We start from the raw sequence: 22,790 nt of genomic DNA on the forward strand, positions 1-22,790 counted from the left end.
TATATGTTTATAAAAAATAAAAAAAAAATTTTAAATGCTGTAAAAACTAACTGAACATAATAAAAAAATTTTCAAAAAATGTTGTAAAAAGCATCACAATAATTAATGGATTTTCTGATTTTGCTAAAATTTTAAAAAAAAATTTCCAAGGTAGAGAATTAGGACATATTCATAGCTCCTAATATATTCCAGTAAATCCAGAGATGATAAATCTCATTTTCCAAGAAAATCAGTGATAGTGCTTTTGATGACAATGAAAAACTCACATTCAATGCCTAATTAAACCTTTTGAAAGCCATAAGTTCTGTTCTTTACTGGTTTCTTATCCTTGCCTTTGCTTTATGTTTCATAACAGTTTCTCATTCAGCAAATGCCCCTGCAATTCACCATTCTACATACATCTTAGTTTTAGTTTAGTTCTAAAACCTAAAGAAGGCTTGAGTTCTTTCCTACCACTGATGGTTTCCACTAATGCTTCTACATCTGGGCAATTGCTCAACAGTAACCAGAAAGACCAAGTGCTTGGACTAAGTCTTACCTGCTTAGGAGTTGTATTTGGCCAGTTTAGTGTGGGCTATCCCAAAGCAGATGCCCAGAAGACAAGGGTACCTTCAGCTGTGGATCTGGGAGTCAACAGCATATTTGGAGATGTTCAAGCCACAAAGAAGGAGGATGTCCCAACAGAGTATGTAGTACAGACAGATCTAAGGACTAATGGGCAGAACTCTCCGTAAGTGCCCAATAATAATTTGAGAAATAAAAGAATGGCCTAGAAAATGACAGTGTGCTTGATTAGTAACTTCTATTTCAGATTGTTGTGATTTCCAAAGAACTCTACCTCCAGAACTCTCCAGCAAGTTAGTAAGTGATGACAGTTAATGAAAGACCTATCAACAGTTCATATTTACATCCTTGAGGTGAAACTGTCCTCTTTCAACACATATCACATTTTCATTGAAGTTCACATTAATGAATGATGAATACAAGATGTTTTGCACAATCTGGCTGCTGGCTTACTGCATTTTGTTAACAAAACACACAGGAACTGCCAAAATGGGAGAGGAGCCTTTCCTAAATCACTCCAAATGTCACCATGACTACAGCATATTTTCCTAAATTGGTGGTTTTGGGGTTTTTTTGTCTGTTTGTTTTGCTTAAGATCTAAGTTCATTCAAGTGTTTGGCTCCTGTTAAGGCTTTATAATTTCTCTTATAAAAAATTTGCTTTCATGTACGTGAATCATTTTCTTATTCACAGGACTGATCCAAAATGACAACAGCTCAATTTGATTGTCAATACTGCACAGCATCACTTCTTGGGAAGAAGTATGTACTAAAGAATGACAATCCATATTGTGTTTCATGTTACGATCGTATCTTTTCTAACTATTGTGAGGAGTGCAAAGAACCAATCGAATCAGGTTCCAAGGTAGGTCTTCAATTCACAGAATGACTGCATGCGAACAATCAGACCAATGCTTGGGAATGTCTTGTTTCCTTCAGTATTGACTGTTAATACTGTATTCCTCCACTACTGGATATAAGCACCTTCAAAGTTACCATGATGACCAGGTATGGTGTCTAGCACTATGAAACACAACATACATTTTAATCCTCACAGTGGTCTTAGAAGATAGTTAAAGATGTTAAAGACTAAGGAGGTTATGTTACACAGTGAAAATGCTGATTTATTTCTGGAATAACAGGAGTATAAATGGATAAATACATAAATCATTGCAAGTGTAGAGATTCAAAAATCTGTATTTTCTGACTTCGAATCAGGTTCATCTCCCCTAAGTCCACTGTGCCCTCATACAGCCCATTCCTCCCACCATGCACATTACTGTTTTTCTCTTTTCCCTCTTTTGTCTTTGTGTTGTGGTGTTGAGATTTTGTTTAATCTCAAACAATAATATATTACAACCTAAAAATAAAAATCATTCCATGATTTCCATGATCCTACAGTTTACAAAAGGAAGGAAGAGGAAATCTGAAGAAAAAAGAGTTTATTTTCCATGTGTCTTCAGTGACCAACTAAGAAAGCCCCAGGCTCTAGCTCTTAATTGCCCCAGAGAGCCTCCTCTTCATGGGTAATAGTATCAATGACAACTTTCCCTCAAGCTACCAGCACAAACTACTGACACCAGAGTCCCAGGAGTGTTCATTTTTGTCTTATCCAATGACCTGTTTTGTCACTAGCACATTTAATTAACTCATATTTACTGCCTCGAAGGATCTTGGTTACAAAGGCCGACACTGGCATGAAGCATGCTTCAACTGTGCCAAATGCAATCACTCTTTGGTGGAAAAGCCTTTTGCTGCCAAGGACGAGCGCCTGCTGTGCTCGGAGTGCTACTCTAACGAGTGCTCCTGCAAGTGCTTCCACTGCAAGAGGACCATCATGCCTGGTAAGATCCCAAGGGAGCCCCAGTCTCTCACTGAAGCTGCAAGGCTTTGAATTCCACCCAAGCACCCAAGGAAAAGCAGAGTAGCTAAGAAAGCCCCCCCTTTGGAGAAAGATGTCTATCTTGCTATCTCTTGATTTCATTTTGTACATTTTTAGAAATTAAAGGATTATTCTTTCTGGGTAATTATTCTGTATGGGTACATTACAGTGTTCGATGTATTTTCATGAAGTTAATTCACAGAGACATTTTCAACCACAATTTGGGCCATAGAATAAAGATAAAATCTAAACCAACAACACTAAGGCTGCATTAAACACCCTGTCTTAGGCATAAACAATGTCATCGGGAAGCATAATTCCTCATAGGAGAATGGGGCCTACCATCATTTTGTAGCAGGACAAAAAATATGGTTTGAGGGTCCCTCATCTTTATTCCTTCTAGGCAAGTCAAGGATACATGTACATCATTATACTTCCAGGCAAGCACCTTCTCTGTTTTGATTTTCTTCTAAATCCCCAGGGACGGCAGCATAAAACACAGTTTTCTCTCATTTTCTTATTATGAATTCAAAGAGTTTCTAGAAGACCATAACTGTACAACATCAGTCTCAAGAGTTTGTGCCTCAGGCATCCCTAATTTCCCAGATTGATAATTACAGCCCAGTCTATCTAAATCCCATGCAGCCTTTCAGAATCTCCACCAGTTGTACTTTCAAATCTCAAAATTGTAGCTTATACAGCACAAGAGAGTCAGTAAAAGAGAGACTCATCCTCATCGTGGCTGAACTATACCTTCTTTTTCTCAGGTAAGTGTTTTAGAAGCCAACAAAACACTGTTTTTCTGTGAGGACAATTAGGCGTATCATCTTAACGTTACAATATACAGTTTGAGTAATTTGACATACCTTTACTTAAATAAAATGATGTTTCATTTATACTAACAGGTTCTTATTTGGGGTGGCACAGGTTCCCGCAAAATGGAATTTAAGGGAAACTACTGGCATGAAACCTGCTTTGTGTGTGAGCATTGTCGACAGCCAATAGGAACTAAACCTTTGATTTCCAAAGAGAGTGGCAATTATTGTGTGCCATGTTTTGAGAAGGCGTTTGCTCATTACTGCAGCTTTTGTAAGAAGGTAATTATCTAAAGAGGATGAAGCTTGTGGAACCTTCCAGACCATTGCTTTTTAAACCCTCTAGATATTTGGAATGCAACGATACCATCATGTTCTTTTTTTTTTTTTAAGATTTTATTTATTTATTTGACAGAGAGAGATATCACAAGTAGGCAGAGAGGCAGGCAGAGAGAGGGAGGAGGAAGCAGGCTCCCTACCGAGCAGAGAGCCCGATGCGGGGCTCAATCCCAAGACCCTGGGATCATGACCCAAGCCAAAGGCAGAGGCTTTAACCCACTGAACCACCCAGGTGCCCCATGTTCTGTCTGTCTTTACACATTCACATTAGTTTTGAATTCCATTATGGCCAGACGCACACTGCCCGTCATGATGAAGACAGCCACCTACTTTCATCGTCATAAAATTCCACCCAGAACGTGAATGTAAGGTTCCAAAAGCTCAAGATAGTCCAGTTCCATTCACTGTTACTTCACAAGATTATGTATTCTGGCAAAGGGCATACATCTCTCGAAGAATACAAGACATTTTTTGGAAGGTAGCTTTGGATCCATTTCGTTTCAGAGAAATACGATTTTTCTCACAGAGTCACTAAAGGAACCAGTTTAAATGGGATGTTTAACTTTTCACATTATGTCCCAGCAACACAAATGTCTTCTTGGCTTGAAGCTTTAATATTTCTAAAGAGTAGATAAGTAGACTCAAGAGAGTGACAAGATCATTAGGGAAATTAGACAGAAAGACAGAAAGAGGACAAGGGCAGCAAGTGGTTCGCTTCCAGTTCCAGACTGTTCTGACTTGGACACCCATTCAAACCATATCTTCCAATAAGAAAAGAGTCATGCTTTCAAGTAAACGTCATCCAACCTCTTTTAGCCTTTAAGCATTAATGTGAAAAGTCACTCATCTCTATTACCTTGATAAAATCTGTCTGTATTTTGTAAAATATATATTGATGTACTTGAAGAAAACCTTGACCCATAAGGCATCATCAAGTTTAAAATAACACGATAAATTGTGATGGGAAAGCAGCGTTCTCTAAACATTTTTGATCTATGGGCTGCTTTGGCAGATCTCAAGACCACTTGTATAATTGCATCTAGACAGCTAGAAGCCTCACTACCACTTTCTATGGGAGTGCATGTGCACAGTAATTTTTTATATGTATTTAAAACAGAAGGACTGCATTTGCAGAGAAAACAATAAACTCCTACATCATAACCATTAGAATACACTATAATTATGGCTGAAATTACAATTGATAGTAACATGATAGAAAACCATCTTATACCCAGAAATTTCCATTACTCCATCAGAAACACTGACTTAGACAATGACTTTATAGAAAACCTTCAGATCCTATGACCCTGCAATATATGTAGCTCAGACGATTTATTAGAGCTGATGACCTGCATTTTATTTTTTTATTTTATTATATTACTTTTTGAGAAAGAGAGAGAGAGCACACACGAGGGAGGTAGGTAGATGCAGAGGAAAAAAGGAGAGAGAATCTTAAGCAGGCTCCATGCTGGTTATGGAGTTCCTCATGGGGTTCCATCCCACAGCCCTGAGATCATGATGTGAGCTGAAATCAAGAGTTGGATGCTCAACCGACTGAGTCACCCAGGCACCCTGAAGACATGCATTTATTTATTTATTTATTCGTTCTTTTTTTTTTTTTTTTAAAGATTTTATTTGACACAGAGAGACGCAGTGAGAGAGGGAACACAAGCAGGGGGAGTGGAAGAAGGAGAAGCAGGCCTCCTGCTGAGCAAGGAGCCTGATGCGGGGCTCAATCCCAGGACCCTAGGATCATAACCTGAGCCAAAGGCAGCTACTTAACAGCTGAGCCACCCAGGAGCCCCTGAAGACATCCATTTTAGAAACAGATGCTAGAGAGTACCTGGGTTGCTCAGTGGATTAAGCTTCCGCCTTCAGCTCAGGTCATAATTTCAGCCCGCATTGGGCTCTCTGCTCGGCAGGGAGCCTGCTTCTCCTTCTCTCTCTGCCTGCCTCTCTGTCTAGTTGTGAGCTCTCTGTCAAATAAATAAATAAAATCTTTAGAAACAGATGCTAGGAACAAATAGATTTATCTCACTGTTCTGTAGGACAACTAAGTGGACCATGTTCACATTATGTTTCTTAAAGACTTCAGTTAAAATATGAATAAGACTTGTGGAAATTATCTTAAAATCATTTATTGGGCATACAATAAAGTTTCTTTCAATGCTATAAAAATTCAAGAGAAGGAATTTCTCTAGTATATCCATGTTAAGCACTGTTTGAGGCCAAAGCACTGGCATTTCCCAAGTTATAGGAGCCTGTCCTATATTTAGAATATGATCTGAAGTCACCAAAACTTTGTGAAATATTTATACTGGGTAGTAGACAGACCACGACATGCCAGATTATTTTCTATTTAATTTTTAAAACCACAAGTCTTTTAAAGAAAGCTGGATATAAATGTTTCTGATCAAGAAAAACAATGTTTCAACTCAAACCAAAGACCAGATAAAACAAACAAAATGGGCAAAAAATACTGGACAACCAGCCCCTTAGAACTGATTTCATAGATTTTATTTTGTGAAACTAAAACTTATTTTCTGGAGTGCCTGGGCAACTCAGTTGGTTAAGGGTCTGACTTTTGATTTTGGCTCAGGTCATGATCTCAGGGTCCTGGGGTCAAGCCCCACATCAGGCTCCTCGCTGGGCATGGAGACTGTTTGGAATTCTCTCTTCCTCCTTCTGCCCCCACCGCCCCTACTGTCTCTCTCCCTCCCTCTCTCTAAAATAAAATAAAATAAAATAAAATAAAAATAGATCAATAAATAGATAAAACTTATTTTCTACCAAAAACAAGTAACCTCAAACCACAGGTGCTTTGAATCCAAGCTCCTCGAGGTTCAAATAGATTCACTGGCTATGGCTACTAAGCACAAAACCAGTACTGCCTCCACGTTGCCAGAGAAGAAACTTGTTCCAAATCCCAGGACTAACCAATGGCAAACATCACGCCTGGATATCCAGCTTCATCTTAGCGGGCTTGCCTCTTCAAAAGGAACATCATCACAAGCAAACTATTTTAATGTTCCAGAGTTTCTTCTGTCTAATTAAACAGTCTTTGGTGTATATATCAAGTTTTCTTTTGCTGTGAATATATTTTTCAAGCTTGGAATCTTTAAAGCATTGCCTGCTAATAATTTGACCAAACAAATCAAAGGCATCTTGAATTCTGCTGTGCCCGCAATGAGGCATTTGAAATCAGTAGGGGGTATTTTAAATTGCTTTAGTTCACACACACCATGATGTTTCCCATTACTTATTTAGACTAGTATACATTTTTTCCAGTAGGAAAAGTAACTTTTCTATCAAATATCTTTAATTTTTAAGATATTTGTTGTAGATTCAAAAATATCTTTAGAATCATCTTTTCAAAAGCCTGTATCATATACAACATATTTTTAAAATTCTTCATTAATAAGATGGCTTAGAAGAGTCTCCACATTTTCTATGTCCAGTTAATTTGAATACAGAGATTGCAGGACTTGCCTCAGGGAGCAGAGGAACACATTTTAGATTCCAGAGCTACTCCAAGAGCTCAACAGCCATGGGTTCTAAAGACACTGTGACTTAAAAATTGCTACCCAAGAACAGTTGTCCAATATTTACCCATCTGATTACAACCCATGGATTAAACTGCTTTGGTATATGGGGCACCTGGGTGGCTCAGTGGGTTAAAGCCTCTGCCTTTGGCTCAGGTCATGGTCCAAGGGTTCTGGGATCGAGGCCCACATCAGGCTCTCCACTAAGCAGGGAGCCTGCTTCCCCCTGCCCCACTGCACCTGCCTCTCTGTCTACTTGTGATCTCTGTCAAATAAGTAAATCATTAAAAATAAACAAACAAACAAACTGGTTTGGTATATATGTGCGTGTGTGTGTGTGTGTATATATATTTATATATAATTCCTCCGTTATATATATTATGGAGGAATAATAAGTATGTCTGACAAAACCCTCGCACATCACACATTAAGGTTCGACATACAAGCTGTGCTCATTACATAGTGTTCTAAAGCTGAAAACCCACACAGTTGGCACAGCACTCCATCTGTGCTCGATACAATACCGGAATTGTTGTCCAAATGTTTTTTCCCTTGGCATTTGTTCACTCATTGGACAAGGACTTATCAACTGTTCAAGAGCGAAAAGTAACCTTGGTCAGTATTGTTTTACTGGCTAAGCACACAGGCTCAGGAGTCAGACTGTGTAGGTTTGAATGCTAGTTCTGTGAGACCTGGCGAGTGACCTGACCATTCTAACACTCAGTAGTTTCTCATCTCTTAAAGGGGAGAAGATAATAGTCTTAGCTGTGTTGTGGTGTTAAGAACAAAAGAAGAGGTCATCCCTTAGCACAGGGCTGAGGACTGAAAGCTCACTTCAGAAATATTAGTCATGATTAGTGGATGATGGTGCTTAACAATGCTATTCAGGGTTGTTACTGCTGGATTAAAGCTTTCAGGGAAAAGCCACTTTTTCAGCATCCTTAAAAGTCAGACATGGAAATAAGAACCTGGTGCAGAAAATATCTTAGTGCTGATGGCATATCTTTGAAGCCCAACAAAAAAAGAGAACAATGAGAAAAGTAATCAAGGCTCTACTTCTTTTTCATTTTCCTGAGTCCATGATGGCCCTGCTTCTTTTCTATTCCACTATAGGAAAAAAATTAGGATATTTCTAGCCAGTTCTATTTAATCCCTATAGCCTTTTGCTTCTCATATTGATTAAAAAAAAAAAAATCACAGGGAAAGGACATCCTGACACAAGGTGATAGAGCAGCCCAAAGTATCACTTGTGGACACAGAAGAGGATCATGACAGATCGTACTAGATCCCATGGTCACTGGCTTTTTGTGATCCTTTGGCAGGTGATAACATCAGGTGGGATAACGTTTCATGACCAGCCGTGGCATAAAGAGTGTTTTCTGTGCAGTAGCTGTAGGAAAGAGCTCTGTGAAGAAGAGTTTATGTCCAGAGATGATTATCCATTCTGTCTGGACTGCTACAATCATCTTTATGCCAAAAAGTGTGCAGCCTGTACCAAGTCTATTACTGGTAAGTTCTTCAGTTTAATATGGTCCTATGATGGCTATGTGGATGCTATATAGTTAATTTGGGAAAGGTGAGTCAAAAAATGATAATCTTCTTTTTTTCATTTTATTTTATTTTATATCTTTTCAGTGTTCCAAAATTCATTGTTTATGTACTACACCCAGTGTTCTATGTGATACGTGCCCTCCATAATACCCACCACCAGGTTCACCCAACCCCCCCCAACCCCTCCCCTCCAAAACCCTCAGTTTGTTTCTCAGAGTCTACAGTCTCTCGCGGTTTGTCTCCCCCTCCAATTTCCCCCAACTCACTTGTCCTCTCCATCTTCCCATGTCCTCCATGTTATTCCTTATGCTCCACAAGTAAGTGAAACCATATGATATTTAACCCTCTCTGCTTGACTTATTTCACTCAGCATAATCTCTTCCAGTCCCGTCCATGTTGATACAAAAGTTGGGTCTTCATCCTTTCTGATGGAGGCAAAATACTCCATAGTATATATGGACCATATCTTCTTTATCCATTTTTCCATTGAAGGACATCTTGGTTCTTTCCACAATTTGGCAACTGTGGCCATTGCTACTATGAACATTGGAGCTCAGGTGGCCCTTCTTTTCACTACATCTGTATCTTTGGAGTAAATACCCAGTAGTGAAATTGCAGAGTCATAGAGTAGCTCTACTTTTAATTTTTTGAGGAATTTCCACACTGCTTTCCAAAGTGGCTGCACCAACTTGCATTCCCACCAACAGTGTAAGAGAGTTCCCCTTTCTCCACATCCTCTCCAACACTTGTTTTTTACCGTCTTATTAATTTCAGCCATTCTAACTGGTGTAAGTTAGTATCTCAATATGGTTTTGATTTGAATCTCCCTGATGGCTAATTATGACGAACATTTTTTCATGTGTCTGTTAGCCACTTGTATGTCATCTTTGGAGAAGTATCTGTTCATATGTTCTGCCCCTGATTATCTGTTTTGTGTGTGTTGAGTTTGAGAGTTCTTTATAGATCTTGAATATCAGCCCTTTGTCTGTAGTGTCATTTGCAAATATCTTCTCTCATTCCATGGGTTGCCTCTTTCTTTTGTTGAGTGTTTCCTTTGCTGTGCAGAAACTTTTGATCTTGATGAAGTTCCAAAAGTTCATTTTTGCTTTTGTTTTCTTTGCCTTTGGAGACATATCTTGAAAGAAGTTGCTGTGGCTGATGTCGAAGAAGTTATTGCCTATGTTCTCCTTTAGGATTTTGATAGATTCCTGCCTCATGTTGAGGTCTTTTATCCACTTCAAGTTTATCTTTCTGTATGGTGTAAGAGAATGGTTGAGTTTCATTCTTCTACACATAGTTGTCCAATTTTCCCAGCACCACTTATTGAAGAGACTGTCTTTTTTCCACTGTATATTTTTTCCTGCTTTGTTGAAGATTATTTGACCATAGAGTTGAGGGTCCATATCTGGGCTCTCTACTCTGTTCCACTGGTCTATGTGTCTGTTTTTGTGCCCGTACCATGCTGTCTTGGTGATCACAGCTTTGTAGTAAAGCTTGAAATCAGACAACGTGATGCTCCCGGTTTTGTTTTTCTTTTTCAACATTTCCTTAGCAATTCGGGATCTCTTCTGGTTCCATACAAATTTTAGGATTGTTTGTTCCAGCACTTTGAAAAATGCTGGTGGAATTTTTATCAGGATGGGACTGAAAGTATAGATTTCTCTAGGCAGTCTAGACATTTTAACAATGTTTATTCTTCTGATCCGTGAGCATGGAATGCTCTTTCATCTCTTTGTGTCTTCTAAGATACACATGTAGGGGTACCCACACATAAATACAAATATTACACAGACCCCCTCAAAGCAAGTGGAGAGCATAATTAAGGCACCCATGTTCTGTAGAGGGTAATTAATACTAAACCTAATGGTAATGACTAAAGTAAAGTAATCATTCAGGAACAGGATGAGCTGGGAGGTCAGAGAAGAACTTCACGAGGAGCCTGACATTTAACGATTTGAGTGGGAGAAAGGAATACTTATAAAGAAAAATCCTGCTTAATTCCAAATAAGGGCAAAGGTCCCTGAAATAGAAAAGGTTTTAATTAAATGCAAAGTATTGTACAAAAATCTATAGCTGTAATATTTAGGGTGGCATAGGTCAGGAATTAATTAAACTTCATTTTAAGATGCTTCTAACAAATATATCATTCTCTTTTCTTTCTATCCACTTGCAATATATTTTAATTATGAATAGATGAAATAAAACAGGATAGCATTGTGCTGAATGAACAAAATACATGTGATATGATTTTAAAATATCACAAATGATAAATTGATTCATGTTTAAAAGATTTTCAAGGTAAAATGATGCATTTTATTTTCCTTGGAGAAACATCAAAAATGCTAATCCTATAGTAAAAAAAAAAAAAAGAAGAAGAAGAAGAAGAAGAAGAAGAAGAATTTAGCATGACCTGAGAACCACAGTAGCTACAATTTTAAGCAGAACTGTACTTCTATTCCCCATTCCTGGGATTCTTAGATCATATTCCATTTCTTTTAGTTCAGTTTATGTAACATAGAATTAAAGATTATTTTATCCTTTTCCTCCTCCTCCATCTTCAAATATATCACAAAATAAAAGTTGAATCTTCTTCTATTTCCAAAGAAAGAAGAGTTTCACTGCAAACCCAGCTTGGCAGGTTTTCACTGACTTGCAAGAGGGAGAGAGAGAGTTACCCTGACAATCTGTCTGCACAGGGCCTGTTTTTCAGCATCCCACCCTGTCCAGGGCTACAGCTGGCTGGCAGGTTTGTTTTGTTTGGCCTGCACATGTTTGGAAACAAGTGCAAAACCCATCTCTGCAGCCAAAAGTACATGAAGAGCCTGCCCGGGGTGAGCAGACTGCCCTCGCGTACCCCAGCTGGGTCTCTGTCACAGGCTCAGTGGCTGCCCCAGTGCTCTGTTCCCCACAGCTCCTCTCCATCCCTCTGCTCTGTTACATTCCCAGCCCTTGCGCTGGATTCCTTTGGCAATCCCAGACGACCAGGCTCCAAACTTGGGTTCTTCACCACTCCACTCCCCTGCCTCTATACATCTCACATGTCCTACAGTCAGGGGAATAAGCCACTGTCACTCACTACCAGTTTGGGTTAGAAAATGGAACTTCCAGAAATGCATCAGTACTGGGAGCTCATAAATCTCCTTGGTAGAATCTGCAATTACAGCCCAATGCATGCAGTTGATTTATTCTAGGACACTTTTCTTAACTAGCCAGAAAAAGGAGCGGGGGGAGTTCTATGAGGAAATGAGAAAATTAAACAAATCAAATGAGTTTAAAAACTTCCTGGGCACTCAAATGGCTAATACTGACCTGCAAAGAGCCTGTGTGAGCCCTGAGCTTGAGGAGTTTCAATTCTGATCCATCACAGATGTATGTAGATAAGTGACTTTTTTCTGTTGGGTTGTTTTCTGTTAATCACTGAGCCCAGGTCTTTGAGGTTCAGAGAGAAAAAACACATTGTCCTGCATGTAATATAAGGATGCCCTAAGAATCACAGATTTGACCCAAAAGTAATCCAAATATGGGACTATGTAGTTAATTCAGAATAATCAGCTTTTTTATAATTATCATAATCTTCTTTTGGCCCTGATGAGAGACACCTGAGACTATAATGTCTGCAAAAACTTCCGATTCACTTCACTATTTTTTTATCTGAATATATATATATATATATATATATATATATATGCTTTATAGTAGTGTTTCTTTAAAATTGAGCCCTTTGAATTAATGTTCCACAGGGAATTCTTATGCTGCCATATATTTATCTTTTGAAAGTTGCACATTCATGCCAACAATATGTCAATCTAAGAAACTATGTTAGGGTGTTTTGAAAATACTTTTTCGTATTAACTAAATCTATCTATGAGTCTCAGGTGTGATTTTTTTTAAATCTCATCAAATAAATTTGATTCATTTGAACAAATTCAAGGTGGAACTGTAATTTTTTTCTCCTCTAAGATAGGATCAACCTTTCAAATTTTCTGGGATAAGTGAAGCAGCTTGATGCAGTAGGAGTAAAAGAACTTGGCCTTGCCTGTGCCCCCTGACTACTGTGTGACCCTGGGTAAAGGACTCACCAGCATGGAGCTCCTCATTTCCTTACTTGCAAATGCGCAGTTGAACAGGATCATATCTTCACTTTCTGCCATTTCTATTTATTTTGAGTAAAAGGAGTTTCAGATGTTATTTCTTCAGAAAAGAATGCTAGTGTTCCCGGCTATGGTCTTTACAACAGATAAATTCAGAGTGAATTTGGGGAAGTTAAGAGCACAGGTCCTAAAGCCCGATGGCCTAGGATTGAATCCCAGACCTGCTACATACCAAACGGCTGATTTGGGCAAGTGGTTGACCCTCTCTGTTCATAAATTTTTGTCTGCAAAGCAGAGTTGATGATAATATCTACTCATGAAGGTAAGATGAGAGCTATGTGATGCAGATATGTGAAGGGCTTAGGATAGTGATGGACTCATTTTCAAGTGCTCAACAGATGCTAGCTTTTATTCTATTGAATTTTCATTAATAAATGAAGTCAAATAAAACAAGGGCCAGAGACAGGTTTCTTGGGGGACTTTCCTACTACAATGACCCTCATGACTTAATGGAGGAAATTTATTCAAAATTGAAACAATTTATAAGCATCTGACATGTTGAGTCTGCCTCTCTTGAATTCCAGCTACCAGATGCTTCTATTTCTCCAGAATTGTTTTTATATTTACCCCTTATATGGGCTTACTAATAAAATCAAGAAAAGCTCATGAGCATCAAAATGCAAGATATGTAATAATCAGTTTTATGAACAGCGATGATTCATGCATATATAGAACATGATTCTTGCAGTCAGCTTATTAATGTTTTGAATAACACTCAGGGAATTAATTGGTTCATTATTGATTTACTCTTATTAGCAAGTAATGATGATAGCATCATAAATAAGCAAGCTATAAATTTAATTAAAGAAGGTAAAGAAATTTGATGTGCATTTACTTATAAACTAATAAATTTCATGTAAAGACATCAAATAGCATTTCTGGTATGGAAATAAGTGTTCATTATCATATTTAAGTATTATTATAGTATATATCCATATTTATATTTTTATTTTATAAATTTATATATTATGTATTATATACAAATTTATGTTATAAATTTATAACTTACCATATATTTGTATTATATTATATTATATTATATTATATATATATCCATATTTAAGGAGAGTTTATTTGAAATAGAATGCTTATTCTTGTTTTTTGCTTCCCCAAATGGAATATTTGGAAATTACATGTGAATCAACCCACGAACTATGTTAGCCACACTTTGTGAGTAATAAGCAAATCACGGGAGGTTTGTAACACTATGATCACTTGGAAAAAATCTTGGCAAATAAATAAAGACCCAAGGCATCCCAAACCATTCCCAACCGCTACATCTTTTCTCCCTTTCAACTCCTCAAAGTCAGTCCCTTAAACTGTAGTCTAGATCCATATTAGGGATATGGAAAGAGATTGTCACTGAAGACTCAAATTCTATTCCCTTTCTTGGAAATGTTACGGTTCAGGCGAAGCCCAGGTAGAAGTTGTAGAGGCTGACCAGGCATCTCTTAGAGACAAATTACTGGATAGCATGGCTTCAGTGGCCCGAGTGAGCAGACTCACAGATCTTTATTGCAAGCCTGGGCTGATGTTGTCTCTGGGCAAGGCAATCAGGTATCATGTTAGGCTAGTTACATGATGGTCTGGATGAAATCTTCTACTGGGGACTTTTGGAAATCATGTCCCAAGCCACAGTATGACCATGGGAATTTATCTTGAGTAAAACTTAACATAGAAATAGAGGAAAGAAAACTCAAAGTCATTAAAACATCAGACACCAGGCTAGGTAGTATACATTTATTTTATTGTATCTTAATTTTGCTTTAAGAAAACAGGGCCATGAAGAGAGAAAAAAAGATAGTCACACCCAGGTATCTCTTAATTTGAAATCTGTCCCCCTTCTCTTAGGTGATCTTTATGTGTTTCCCAAAATACCTGCTTTGTACATTCAGATTCTATCTACTTTTGTAAATTATGGAAAAAATTGGGACTCAGACTGGACCTCATCAGGAAATTGCCTAGGGTGACATTCCCAGATGGACACAGGGGCATGGAAGGTCATACTTGCCTCTAAGCGGTCTTCTTGCTCGTTGCTGTTCTCTACAGTTCCTAGGAGACTCTACCAGATGGAATCCTTAATCTGTTCATTGGAAGAATATTTTTCCCCCCAATTCCTTTACAGGTCTCAGAGGCGCCAAATTTATCTGCTTTCAAGACCGCCAGTGGCACAGTGAATGCTTTAACTGTGGAAAGTGCTCAGTCTCCTTGGTGGGGGAAGGCTTCCTGACCCAGAACAAGGAAATCTTCTGCCGCAAATGTGGCTCTGGATTGGAAACTGACATCTAGAGGGAGAAGAGCCCTTCCTCACCTGAAATCCACCTTGCTTTTGTTCTCACTAAATCCAGACCTTGCTTGAAGTAGTATTTCTGACTTATGTTTCAGCACATTTTAATGCAGCGTTTATAGCAGGAGGATTTTTGCACACACACACACACACACACACCGATTGAACTGTATCATAAGAGCTCAGAAAAAGCAGTCGAACAGGAATGAACATATCCTAACTCACAAAGGCATCTCTCCTTGCAAAATACTGCACTCTGCTGTTAAAAGCATAGGAGTATATCTCCTTATTGCAATCAAACATATGACCTATACCTAGAAGTATGGATGTTATTACCAAAGACTGATGGTTTTAAAACTGCAGAGTAAAAAAAGGAAATTAAGAGATTAAATTGACAGGCATATGTGAAGCTAATGTTTGCATTCCTAGCTAGCTAGTTATATATAAAGTGATAGACTGGCTATTGTTGGTAGAAGAACAAAACTGATCAGAAAAACTGATCAGTAATCATCCGATTTGAGAATTCTGCCCCTTTATCATTCTTTTATTCACACATACTGACTTTGGAGCTGCAAAACAAAACTGCAGTTTGACCTCCTATATGCTGCTTCCAGAGCTAGCTGGCTCCATGTTTAACAAATGGAAATGAGAATTTGGACACTGTGGCTCTCATACTCTGCATGGTTATGAAGGGATCTTCTCTACCTGGGGATAGTTAAAGCCTAGGTTTCAACACATGTTGCACCAAATGCATTTTCAAAGCCCACATGATTTTTCTAAATACTTAACAGATTCCATGAAAGAGAAGTCTATTCTCTCAAATGAGCTAACTGGGGTAATCATTGTCCCCAAAGGCAAACCTTTAAAGTAAATAGATCATTAAGTCATCACTTGTGGAAATGAGTTTTAGGAAAGGGATTGAGCGATGGAACATGACTTTCATCCCGATATCTACAGGCATAATAGAATGCATAATTACCTCTGAGCTTCATGCATTTTGCCTTCTAAAATTACACAGTTGATTAATGAGAAGACATGAAAGTGGGCTTTGACAGAATTTAGTAATAATAAGAAGTGAGAAAAAATAATTCACTGCTGATAATTCTGGACCTATAAAGCAATACCATAGACCAATATGGGCGGTAGATGAGCCCTCCCCACTGTTGCGCCACACCTGTGCCACCCCCCTCACCCCATGCCAACCATGTACCAAGAGTTCCAACCTCCTGCATGGCCCACAGCTCCTGCATGGCCCACAGGTTCTCTCCCAACCCTGAGCAGCCATTCTACAAATAAGTCAGTGTTTATCGGTCACAAGAGAAGAAACAGCCTTAAGGAAAAGTTTATCACCATATGCATGTCGTTCTGCCAGACATCAACTAATGATCGCCCTACCGAGCTGCAATATTTTCCACATTATGAGGGACAAATGAAAAGCAAACTCTTTTCTCCATGGTCAATTACTGTCTTTGTTATAGTGTCACTTAGGTGGAGTAGAGGGAGGTCAGAAGAAAGCTATGCGGACGTAACATTTTTATAAGTGTCTACTTTCAGATTACTGCCTAGCACTAAAGGTTCTGATTGAAACCTAATTATATGATGTAGCTGATTACAGTGATTAAAATAGTATCACAGGAGATGCAATTAAAATTGTTATGGAAACACAATTTTTGAAATAGTTCAAAATGCAAGGACGTTTGGAGATGCTAACAATTTACAGTTGCTAATAAAAGGTCAGGTTACAAAGGCTGTTTGAAAGATATAACTGTCTTTTTTTGTGTATGTGTAGTAACAACACCAAGATAACTTTTCACATTCACAGTTTAAGACGTAGGCAAAACCGTCAATATTTTTCCTGCATTGTTTGAAATTGCACATATAGAACTAAACACTCCAATTGTTCTCTGAACCAGAACATAATAGTGCATTATATGTTTAGAAAACCAAGCCCTTTTAAAAGGTCTGGATAAATATATGATATGTAACATTGTCTCAGTTAACCAGTTACAGAAAAACATGCAAAATGTGATGAATTTTCTAAGTTAAACAATGAGTAATGTTTAAGCATTTCGCTTTGTGTATGGGCAAGTATGCACGTGGTCAGGTTTGCATTCTATCTGTACAATTAAAATTTACAGAATCGTTTCTGAGATAGAGATTCTTTTTCTCATATCTGAGATATTCGTTTCTCCTTTGATACATATACTTAAATACATATACTTTCACATATAAATAATTTCATATTTAGAATTTAGCTTCATTATCAGATATGTATTGTACCATGCACAGAGTTGGAGCTCAAACCGCTGTGGTTCTGGGGTGGTGGGAGATCACGTTATGGAAATGCGAGATTGCCAGATACAGAAATCTTCCCTAGAGCTGAAAAACAGTGCCACTGTGGACGTAATATACATATGCAAAACTCTGAAGAAAGAAGACCTCATTAGACTGCCATACACACAAAGATATAAATACTGTATACTGTAATTGATTTTGGGTCAGTAAAGAGAAAAGCTCTCTGACCTATCCAGAGATGGAATAGACTGCCTCAGGAAGCAGTGGGCACCCAGTGATTCAAGGAGTGACATGTGCATGGGCAGGAAAACAGTTAGAAGCCAATCCTGTGTGCTAATAACAACCAGATGGCTTGGAAGTAGCAGAGAGACTGTGCCAAAGAGCAAGAAGAAATGAGAGAGCTAAAAAGGTCAGATGAAGACAGAATATTAATTCTGAGGATAAAAGCTTTATATGTGATATAACAGAGACTAGAAAGTGACTAACTGCTCTCAAAGAGAGGAGAAAAGCATTATGCCTGTGTTTGAGGAACATTATGCTAATGATTCTGTATGGCCTAGAACTGAAGGGGGCAGGATTTCAAAAGCTAAGTCTCTTAATGCAGTAACACATTTGGTGAGTGGCCACAGAAAACAAAGAAGGAGCAATGGGTAATGCAAGCCAAGAGCTATCGATGAGAATACAAGTCAATGAATCAAAATATTTTATGTTAGCATGTTAGGATTAAATATAACAAAGAAAAACAAAAGAATTTCTGTTTCCATAATAATAGGTAGGGTACACAAGGTTTCAATTTTCACTTAACAAGATCATAAACATGTTATATTGGAACAGTCCAGGTTCATTGGTTAAGTGAAGTATGACAGAGTACCATCCTGGATTCAGAATGTACCCAGTCACTATAGCTTTAAAAGGAACATTAAGAAAAGAAAGAACATTAAGTTACACATTGGAATGAAAGATTGGCCAACCATTGTAAAAATGCATGATGCTGTCACAAATGGTGTTGGTTAAAAATTGTTGCAAAATATAGAAGCACAAATAAAAAATAAAACCTAATAACATATCTCTGATATTAGTGACACCAGTTTTGAATTTAAGAAAAAAGGTATTTTTTAATCTACTTGGTATACTCATAATCATATTTTAAATAAGAAAATGATTGTTAGAGTATGTTTCAGATATATTTAAGTGAGCACATAAATTATTCTCAAATAATTTAGATAGATATTTACTATTGTAATAACATAGTTTTTACGTATTTTTACAAATTGTCATTTTCAGAAGTTTCTTATGCTGAATAAATTTGCACAATACTCATTCTTCAATTGTTTTTAGAGATTTATTTTTTACATTAACTGTGTCAATATGGAATAGCTTTGTTGTGTTTCTACTTCTAGTACATAAGGTAGCATGATGACTTTTATCTTCTTGTCCCATCCATTTTTACAATACCCAAATTAACTACATGTTCAGATACCATTTCAGAGTATTAATATAAAAATAGCACAACTGAATTCTAGCTGACCCAAATAACACATCTGTGATCCTTCCTACAGTGATCAAATTTTTTATATATTCTAAGCTAGGAATTATTTTATTTCTAATTATCATTTCTGTGATCCTAAAAATATCTTATCAGAAAAGGCCTATTTTAATCTGATTACCCTGTTTTAACTTGGATAGCTATAGCTAATTTCTTATTATTTCTATATTGGAGGAATTGCTGGAATTCTTAGTGTTTTTAAAGCTCCTGGGTACACAAAGGGTATAAAAATACTGATTTGAAGGGTATAAAAAAAGGCACCCGATGTTTATAGCAGCATTGTCTACAATACCCAAATTATGGAAAGAGCCCAAATGTCCATCACCTGATGAATGCATAAAGAGGTGTGGTATGTGTGTGTGTATATATATAATGAAATATTATTTGACCATAAAAAAGAAGGAAATTTTACCATTTGCAAAGACATGGATGGCACTAGAGAGTATTACGCTAAGTGTAATAAGTCAGTCAAAGAAAGAAAAATACCATATGATTTCACTCATTCACGGAATTTAAGAAACAAAACAAATGACCATGGTGGGGGTGGAGGGAAGAGAGGCAAACCAAGAAACAAACTCTTAACTATAAAGAACAAACTAAGGGTTCCTGGAGGGAAGGTGGGCAGGGGGATGGGTTAAATAGGTGATGGGAATTAATGAGGGCATTTGTGATAAGCGCTGGGTGTTGTATGTAAGTGATGAATCACTGAATCCTACACATGAAACAAATATTACATTGTACTCTAACTAACTGGAATTTAAATCAAAATATGGAAAAGAAAAAAAAAATAAAGCTCTTGGGTACAGAAAACAGATTGGTTGTTGCCAGAAACGGGGAGTGAGGGAGGGTAAAATTGGTGAATGGGATCAAAAGGTACAAACTTCCAGTTACAAAACAAGTTATGGGGATGTCATGTACAACATGGTGACGATAGTTAATAATACGGTACTGCATATCTGAACGCTGAGAGTAGATCTTAAAAGTCTCATCACAAGAAAAAAAATTGTAACTAGTATGATGACTTAGGGTAATCATTTTGCAATATATACAAATTCTGAATCATTAGGTTACACACCTGAAGCTAATATAAGGTTACATGTCAATTATATCTCAAAATAAATCAAAGTGATTTTAAACTCTTATTTATTTTATCTAAAGAGAACTTTGTGTCTGTAACCCAAGCCTTTAAGAAACTAGCTAATTCACACTGTAAGCATTAGTTGGGTTCTCTTCAGAGTTATGTTATAGATTATGAGTTCATTTAATATGCAGGTGTGTACCACAGAGAAACATTTGGAAAAACCTCTCTTACCAAAAATTTCTAACTCATTTTTGAAAATCACATGGCTTTGAAATATAATGAAATTTGAATGGGTAACTCAAAAAACTTTATGGCTTGGAACAGTGTTTCTTCAACAAAAGAGTCAGAATGTCACTAGAAGTTATAATTGCTAAGATAGTACTTTTATCCTGAACCTCTCCCCCAAGAAATGTCAGATCTTTAGATCGCTATAACTCAACCAGAAACATTTATTTAAGAGTCAGCTGGGGGTGACTGTAAAGAACTGTTAAGGTCCAGGGGCGACTGGGTGGCTCAGTGGATTAAAGCCTCTGCCTTCAGCTCAGTTCATGATCCCAGGGTCCTGGGATTGAGCCCTACAATCAGGCTCTCTGCTCAGCAGGGAGCCTGCTCTCTCCTCTTTCTGTGCCTGGCTCTCGGCCTACTTGTGAGCTGTCTGTCAAGTAAATAAATAAAATCTTTAAAAAAACAAAACAAAAAAACTAAAGGTCCTATAAAGAGGACCCCTTTTTAGGGACAGGTAAAGATCTATCAAAACTTGGGAAAATATATCAGAAGATAGATTTGACCTTACCACTTTTCAGAAATTACGGTATCTGGATTTTTTATGCCAATGTAACAAATGGACACCAAGGAGCAAGGATACCAAGCATCTTCACTTAATCCACTCAGAGAAATTAGAAATGAGTCCATCCACTGAGATATCTGTATGGCTTCCCAGATGGCACTAAATATGCATCATACGGAGAAAATTAGAGAAGTTCTTTTCCAGAATTCTGACCATTCTGAATTTTCCTGAATGATCAGCTTTAGGACAAGCTCTCTTGTTGAATGTGAAGGTGGAAAAGAGACTTCACAAACTGGGACCCAGAAAGGAGGGAAAAGCAGCAACAGATCCATGCTCAAGTTTGAGTCTACATAAAAGATATAGTAGGATATGTGTGTATCTGGAATGACTGGATTGTATATCTCTGCGGTTGAAAAGGAAACAGCTCACTGTGATAGAATTATGACCCGTGTCACAGAGGAGCAGAGAATATGTGGGTCAAATATTTTCCCACGAATGGTAATAAATTTATGGAGTGGATGTCCATAAAGGGTTCTCTGAACAAGAAACAGTAATGAGCTCAACAGACATCCATTCAATGACTCAAACAGTTACATTAAATGCTATTCTGATCACACGCAAAAACAAAAATCAAGCTTGATATTTATGGAAGTCCACAAGCTGAACCCCAAAGGCTTATTCTTTCTTTATACAAATGACAGATCTCTGGTTTGTCTCTACAGCATCACGTATGGAGCCATTTATATGAGAACACCAATCCAAGCCCTCAAACAGGAAATGAGTGAGGAAGTATAGATACAGGGCAAATGAATAAAAAAGACTGGTATAAAAACTGACATTCCTGAAATAAAACCAAATTAATTACATTTTTAATTTATTTCCCTGTATAATAAAAAATTTCCAAAACCACAAGGCATCCGGAGTAAAAAAACTAAATGGACTAAAAAAAACTGCAATAGAATTTTGTACTTGGGAACTACAATATAATATCTGTCTCCTCCCAGCAAGGGAAAGTACTCTTTCAGATGCCAACAATGGTTATGCAGTTACCAAAGTCAGTACTCTTCAGCCTTCTCTGCTGTTGTGAGGTATTTGTGATTGTAAGCCTCTCCTTGTTCTTTCAAAATCCGATTGTAATAATCACTTCACTATATATTTGTATGACAATTGACCATGATGTACATCTTAAATATGTACAATTTTTATTTTAAAAAATAAAATAACTTCAAAGACTTAAAAAAAAACAACCACAAATGCTCGGAGGCAGTCCTGTCAGTAGTTACTCATACCAGTCTTTAAAACAGATTCTCTGAAATAGTAATGGTATTAAATATTTTCCTTACATTTATGAGATATTTTTCATGCTCAATACACTTGTCATATTACTTTCATACATTGCTGGGGAGAGGAAAATACTTCTCAGGACAATTTGGCAATACATATAAAAGAGTCTTTAAATTGTTTTCATTAGCTTCGAGCAAGATAGTCTAATACCTGAGAACTTATACTGGGGAAGTCACTGAAGAGCCACACAAATATTTTTATGCTAGAAAGTTTATTGCAGTGCTGTTAAAATAGCCTCTGACAAGAAACCAACCTAAAGGTCCAAATAAAAAGGAACTTCTATATATGTGTATATTTATGTGTAATTATATATATTTAATTATATATAATTATATATATTATGTGGATATATATACATACATGTATATATAAAACAAAAGCAAAAAATTATGATACCTAACTGCAATAAAATACTTTTAAAATAGCCATTAAGACATAACTTTAAAGGGTGCCTTTGTGGTTCTCTTGGTTATGCCTCTGACTCTTGATTTCGGCTCAGGTCATGAACATGAGATCAAGCCCCTCACCAGGCTCCACGGGCAGTGGGGAGTCTGCTGGAGATTCTCTCTCCCTCTCCCTTCATCACACTCTAAATAAATAAATAAAA

General features: G+C 37.3%; 1 protein-coding gene across 7 annotated transcripts in view; it reads left to right on the top strand.

Moving 5' to 3' along the window:
* The window catches only part of FHL5 (four and a half LIM domains 5), a 47,151-nt gene extending 28,398 nt beyond the window's left edge, over window positions 1-18,753 (top strand). For 5 of the 7 annotated variants that reach the window (XM_013063819.2, XM_004767065.3, XM_004767067.3 and 2 more), the window contains 5 exons: window positions 1,258-1,428; window positions 2,233-2,407; window positions 3,373-3,542; window positions 8,464-8,650; window positions 14,969-18,753. In XM_013063819.2, coding sequence (XP_012919273.1) covers window positions 1,270-1,428; window positions 2,233-2,407; window positions 3,373-3,542; window positions 8,464-8,650; window positions 14,969-15,132 — 855 coding nt within the window. In that variant the 5' untranslated portion in view covers window positions 1,258-1,269 and the 3' untranslated portion in view covers window positions 15,133-18,753. Of the gene's footprint in view, window positions 1-1,257; window positions 1,429-2,232; window positions 2,408-3,350; window positions 3,543-8,463; window positions 8,651-14,968 lie in introns of all 7 variants that reach the window. The other 2 variants (XM_004767070.3, XM_045084233.1) reach the window with 1 other exon arrangement.
* The last annotated feature ends 4,037 nt before the right edge of the window (window positions 18,754-22,790 follow it).

The sequence above is a fragment of the Mustela putorius genome, unplaced genomic scaffold, assembly GCF_011764305.1.
Source record: "Mustela putorius furo isolate JIRA1106 unplaced genomic scaffold, ASM1176430v1.1 tig00000759_pilon_pilon_pilon, whole genome shotgun sequence".
Taxonomy (NCBI): domain Eukaryota; kingdom Metazoa; phylum Chordata; class Mammalia; order Carnivora; family Mustelidae; genus Mustela; species Mustela putorius.